Source organism: Mustela nivalis (genome assembly GCF_964662115.1).
Source record: "Mustela nivalis genome assembly, chromosome: X".
NCBI lineage: Eukaryota > Metazoa > Chordata > Mammalia > Carnivora > Mustelidae > Mustela > Mustela nivalis.
The window spans coordinates 35,052,164-35,058,935 of NC_139040.1; the positions used below are offsets into that span (position 1 = coordinate 35,052,164).

Sequence of the window (6,772 nt, forward strand, 5' to 3'; positions counted from 1 at the left end):
TGAATTTTGTCACCTTTTTTTTTTTAAAGATTTTTAAATTTATTTATTTGGCAGACAGAGATCACAAGTGGGCAGAGAGGCAGGCAGAGAGAGAGAGAGAGAGAGGAGGAAGCAGGCTCCCCGCTGAGCAGAAAGCCTGATGTGGGGCTTGATCCCAGGACCCTGGGATCATGACCTGAGCTGAAGGCAGAGGCTTTAACCTACTGAGCCACCCAGGTGCCCCAATTTTGTCACTTTTGTTTCCAGTGTCAATGCTTAGTCCAACTCACTGTCACCAAAGGCATGGGGCAGGATTGGGGGTGTTGTAGGTTATAAAAGGTAAACCTAGGCAGTAAGCAAGAGCTGGGGATGACGCACTTGCCCTTGGAAGGCACTGTCAGCAAGCAGACCCATACTTGTACCTTTTGTTGGAAGAGTAAGGTTATCACCAAGATCCCACAGTTTCTCTGCAGTGACCAAATAACCTAAACAAAATGGACAGGAAGACAAGGGGTGTAGTGAAAAGCATTAGAATCCAAATAAAGGAGAAATGCTTAGCATAAAGCTGGAATGATTTCTCAGAATAAGAAATTATTTCTGGAAGAGGGAGTGTGGTGCCTTCCTCACCAGGAGAAGCCTACCCAATTTGTATGTTTTCTCTAGATCTCAGTCGGGCAGCTGAGATAGAAGTGATTCCAAGTGATAGAAATCATGACGTACCTTCAACTAAGAGGGACCTATTTGACTCTTAGAAAAAGCTCAATTTTAGGAAAGAGTAGCAGTCTCTACATTGTTATTCTTTGAATATCAGACCAAGATAGAAGAGGAGTCGGACTGGGAAGTTCAACTTAGTGTTATAAGTTATTGTCAAGAACATTTGGGTTGTAAAAAGTACACTGGCCTGTCTCAATTCCCAACACTGCCCTTCCTTTATAAGTTGTGCCCTCTACTATCTACTTCAACTCACTGCTTATGGCATGGCAAAGAAATTCTGTTGAGTTGGTATTGTCATAGACATTTAGGGTTAAAGGGGAAAGATAAACTTTGAACAGAAGAGGCAGAAGTTGAGCCAAGCTAATCCAGAGAGAAATTTTGGGTGACGGAAAATCTGTTATATTTTTTCTACCTATTTGTATGCTTTTCTTTCCAGGGCTGCTGATAAGCTCGGGCTGTGCAATATACCCCTTAGGATGGAATAGCCCGGAGATAATGCAAACATGTGGGAATGTCTCCAATCAATTTCGGTTAGGTAAGGTGGCCTGGGCAGGATGGTAGTGATGGTTCTTTTGGGAATCTAGTTTTCAAAGTGCTTTACCTCTTGAAGGGGACTCTGCTGGCTAGTGGTGCTTATCTGAGTCTCTGTCATTATGCTGGCTTGTGGGAAGTGTTGGCTTGGCCAGATTCATTTGGCCTCACTAACTCACAAAGGACTTAAACTCCTCTTTTAAAATTATATCTCCCCACATTCTTTATACACTTTCACCCAGAGTCCTGTGACCAGTTTGGGTAAACTCTATCTACAGGGGGATTTCAAATGCTTAGAGACTGATGATTTGTCATTCTCTGAAAAACTCCTAGTTCCTATTATTGTTTCTTTCCCAGGCACTGTTTTCCAACTATAAATCAATAGTATCTCTTCTCACTCTCTACCAAGGATGTAACAAGAGGTCATTTGGTTTACACCAAGCATTATGAACTAGATTAAATATGGAGAATTGTTACTGGCATTGTTACATTGTTACTGGTATGTTAATGGCCAGAGCTGTCAAGTATTAGAATGGACAACAGAAGTACCTCTGGACTCTTTTATGGTTGCCAGTCCTCACTGAGAATGGCTTAAGTTCACTAATGTGAACTGGGAATAGATTAGTCTCTAACTGAAAGTCTTAAAAATATTTTCCCAATCTACTGTGATGGAAGGGAGTAGAAGGGAGTAGAAGTAGAAATACAATTGATTATTCTCAATTGTAGGAGAGGATTTTGGAACAATGAGGACAACTATTCCTTATAGCTTATGCTCCAATACTTTCCTTTCTCTCTGTTGCCTCAGACTTTTTTGGGTCTCACATGACTCATTTTTGGAGAAAGGGGTTGTTCACTATACAAATATAACATGAGGGAAGGGCTCTATATAAGATGTGACAAATGTGGACCCTGGAATGTCCAGTGTTACTGGATCAAGCCATAGCTCTCTGGCACCTTCTGCCATAGGTGAAGGAATCAGTAAATATTTGGGGGCAGGTTCTGAAGAAGAAGGAAGCAGACTACTGATCCAGCCAGTCAGGATAGATAAAATTGAAACTTAGCACATTTCTCCTACATGGTTGTTAGACACATAATTCTCCTCTTTAAAATAATAGCTTTATTGATACACAATTCATATACCATAAAATCTGCCCCTTTAAAGGCTATAATTAGTGGTTTTCAGTACATTCACAAAGTTGTGCAATCATCACTACTATGTAATCCCAGATTATTCCAGAGGAAAATTAATACCCATAAGCAGTCACTCCCCATTCCCCCCTACATCCCAGCAGCCACTGCCAATATAGATTTGCCTATTCTAGAAATTTCACATAAATGGAATCAAATAATATGTGGTTTTTAGGTCTGCTTCTTTTACTTAGCATATTGTTTTCAATGTTCATCCATTTGTACCATGTATCAATACTTCTGCTTTTTATGGCTGAATAGTATTCCATTGTATGGCTATAACACATTTTGTTTATCTGCTCACTAGTTGATGGATACTTGGGTTTTTCTACTTTCAGGCTATTATGAATAATACTGCTATGAATATTTGTGTACACATTCTTAGATGCACATATATTTTCATTTTTCTTGGGTGGATTTCTAGAAGCAGGATTGCTAGGTCAAGTGTGAATCTATGTTTAAGTCTTTTGAGGAACTGCCAGGCTGTCTTCCAATGTGACTGCATCATTTTAAATTTCAACCAGCAATGTGCAAGGGTTCCAATTTCCCAACATCTTCACCAGTACTTATTTTTCATTTTTTAAAATTATAGCCATCCCCATGGGTATGAAGTGGCCTCTCAATGTGATTTTAACTTGCATTTCTCTGATAACTGATGATGTTGAACTTCTTTTCATTTACTTATTGGACATAACCTTCCTATATCTTCCTTGGAGAAATATATATTCAAATTCTTTACCTATTTTTAACTGGGTTATTTACCTTTTTTGTTATGGTTGTTGAGTTGAAAGAGTTCTTAATGTATTCTGGATACTAGACTCTTTTCAGATATATGATTTACAAGTAGTTTTTTTTTCCTATTTTGTGGGTCATATTTTACTTTCTTGATGATATCCCTTGAAATACTAAGTTATTTCATCTTGATGAAATCCAGTTTTGCTTATTTTGCTTTTGTTTCTTGTGCTTTTGGTGTCATATCTAAGACTATATTGCCAAACCCAAGGTCATGAAGACTGTTTTGGCTATCTCTTGCATTTCCATGTAAATTTTAGGTTCAACTTGTCAATTTCTGCACAAAAGCCAGCTGGGATTTTGATAGAGATTGTGTTGAATCTGTATATAAGTTTGGAAAGTATTTCTACTTTCACAATATTAAGTTTTCTAATCCAAGAACACAAGATGACATTCCACTGAGTTGGATTGACTTTAATTTCTTTCAATGATATTTTGTAGTTTTCAGTATATGAGTCTTACACTTCTTTTGTGAAATATCTTCCAAAGTATTGTTTTTTTAAGATTTATATATTTATGAGAGGCAGTGGAGGAGGGGCAGAGGGAGAAAATCTTCAAGCAGACTCTCCACTGATCATGGAGCCCAGTGTGGGTCTCAGTTCCACAACCCATGAGATCATGACCTGAACCAAAATCAAGAGTCAGATGCTTAAATGACTGAGCCACCCAGGCCTCTGTATTGTTTTTTTATAGTATTATAAATGGAATTGTTTTCTTAATTTTATATTTTGATTATTCATTGTTAGTGTATAGAAATACAAGTGTTTTTTCTATATTGACCTTGTATCCTGCAAACTTGCTGAACTCCTTTATTAATTCTAATGATACTTTGGAATAGATTAAGATTTTCCATATACAAGGTCATGTTATCTGAGAATAGAGAGTTTTACTTCTTCATTTTCAATTCAAGTATCTTTTATTTCTTTTTATTATCTCATCGCCTTGGCTAGAGCCTTCACAACAATGTTGACTAGAACTGGTGAGAGCAAACATCCTTATCTTATCCCTGATCTAAGGAGTAAAGAATCCAGTTTTTCACCATTAAGTATTGATGTTAATAATTTTTTTAAATGTATGGCTTTCAATAGGTTGAGAATGTTCCTTTTTATCTCTTTCTAGTGTGTTAAGTGCATTCATTATGAAAGGGTGATGGGTTTTGTCAAATCCTTTTTCTTCACCTACTGAGATGATCACATGCATTTTATTGATTGCTCTTCATATGTTAAACCAATCTTGCATCTCAGAGATAAATCATAGTTGGCCATGGCATATAATCCACTTTATATGTTGCTTGGTTTGGTTTGTTAGCATTTTATTAAGGATTTCTGTATCTATATTAATTAGGAATATTGGCCTATAAATTTCTTTCTTATGATATGTTTGTTGGATTTTGGTATGCAGGTAACATTGGTCTCATAGAATGAGTTGCTATTTTGGTTAATATAAAATGCCAAAGTAAAAAATTGCAGGCATGATTTGTACATAGTCATTTGGCAGTTTTCTGCACTAGTCACCACCACCCCACAAGGGACTAGTTCACAAATGGGCAATTTTGTGTGCAACTATCTTTGTTTCAAGTTGATGGTCATCAATCACATTTGCCATAGGATCATTATTTTTCTCTTTTCACTCAATATTTTTTATTGTTTCTTTCTCCATTACATTCTCCTCCTTATTTACCTTTCTCCCTGCACCATGTCTTCCCAAGGGCTCTGGCTCCCCTCTCTTCAGTGCCCTGAATACTGTTCTGTTAATCCTTAGGGATGAAGGGTTTGCTGAATCCTGCTTGAGTCAAACCCTCCCAGTTCCTTTTTTGAACTATTCTTTCAAATTCTTCCAACTGCATAAGCGTGTCTCATCCATGAGTCACATTTCCTGCCCATATTCTTCAATTACAGGCCTCCGTATTAGCACTTTTCTGGTTAATGCTGAAAAGAAGAGACATCCTGTGCCATCCTTGATCCTTTTCCAGTCAGCTGCCCAAACATACATGATAGTGCCAACCATATTAGCAGCTATTCCTTGTAATATAGAGGTGCCAGGAGCAGCAACAAAACATGTAATAAAATTTTAAAAAATATATTTTATGAAATGTTGTGAACAGCAATATGAAATATTTGATTACTCTGCTGGAGGGACCAAATGGAAAGTCCCAGAGATGTTTGGAAATAGAGAAAGGCCCAGCTGAGTCCAAACTTTCAGCCATCCCTTCTAAAGCACCAGACGTGTGAGTAAAGCAGTCCTAGGCCCTCCGTTCAAGCCATCTGAATATCACTGAATGACTCTAGTTAAAGCCAATTGCAGTGGAGCTAGCGCTCAGCTGAGTCCTGACTAAATTGTGACCAGCAGATTCATGAGATATGATAAAATGGATGTTGTTTTAAGCTACTATGTCCTGGAGTTAGTTTGTTTTACAATAATGGTTGTATAATAGATTAACCAAAAAATGCCAAATCGTATACATTTAAATTTATTATTTTTAATCAAAAGTAATTTTTGTATGTGATAAAATAGTACATAAATGTATAAAATGCAAAGTCAAAGTCTTTTTCCTAACCCTGACTCCCTTCCCCAAAGGGACCATTGAGTTTTTTTGTATCTCTCCAGAATTTTTAATAAATATAAAAATATGAGCATATCTTTATTTTATTCAATCAAGACCATATTATATATCTATCTATCTATATAACTAACTATACCATTCTGAACCTTGCATTTTTCATTCACCAGTATCTCTCGGAGAGCTATTAATGTTTATAGATCTCCCTTCTACATTTTAGGCATGCCATATTTTCCCATTGTAGGGATAGCATAAACTCTATGAAGGCAGGGATTTCTTTTTTTTTTCTGTGAGATTAAGTAACTTGCCTAAGGACTCTCAGCTGATAAACTGGCACAGCTGGGATTCAAATTCTAGAAGTCTGGTTCTAGCTAGCACCATCCAATAGCAGTTCCTGCAATGATGGAAAACTTTTGCGTCTTGCTATCCAATGTGTTAGCCTTTAGCCACATGTTGTTATTGAACAATTGAAATGTTAGGTTGATGGGACTGAATGTATAATTTAATTTAATATATATTTAATCATGTTAATTTAATTTAATTTATTAATTTAAATATAATAGCCACAGTGTGACTAGTGGTTACCATATTGGAAAGCACAGCCTGAAAATCTGGGTCCTTATCTGCTATGCTCCTCCACAAAGAAAGAGCCTACTAAGGAGACTCAGAAAGAAAAGCCAGAAAAGAAAAATAAGAATGCAGGGTCACAACATCCAAGAGAAAGAGGGTACATTGAAAAAGAGGGTGTAACCAATTGTGTTTAATGTTGATTCAAGTTGCTAGATGAGGATGGAGAAGTGACCATTGGAGTCAGCCAGACTCTAATGATGTCCTAGAGGAGCAGTTTTGCAGTTATAGATACTGGAGTCATTGTGAGGTGAGGAAAATGAAAACAGCATGTATAAACAATTCTTTCAAAAAGTTTTGCTACAGGGGAAAGCTGTGAAACTGAGCAGTAGCTGGAGGAGAATATAGGATTAAGAGAGGCTTTTTCTGGGGTGCTTGGGT

At 37.1% G+C, this 6,772-nt stretch overlaps 1 protein-coding gene across 4 annotated transcripts in view; it reads left to right on the plus strand.

Annotated features, from left to right (window-relative positions):
* Nucleotides 1-6,772, plus strand: part of LHFPL1 (LHFPL tetraspan subfamily member 1) — a 97,126-nt gene that overhangs the window by 68,532 nt on the left and 21,822 nt on the right. For 3 of the 4 annotated variants that reach the window (XM_082716428.1, XM_082716427.1, XM_082716426.1), the window contains one exon: nucleotides 1,130-1,228. The exons of the other annotated variant lie outside the window; for it this stretch is intronic. In XM_082716428.1, the coding sequence (XP_082572554.1) occupies nucleotides 1,130-1,228 (99 nt within the window). The remainder of the gene's footprint in view (nucleotides 1-1,129; nucleotides 1,229-6,772) is intronic. 4 annotated transcript variants of the gene reach the window in all.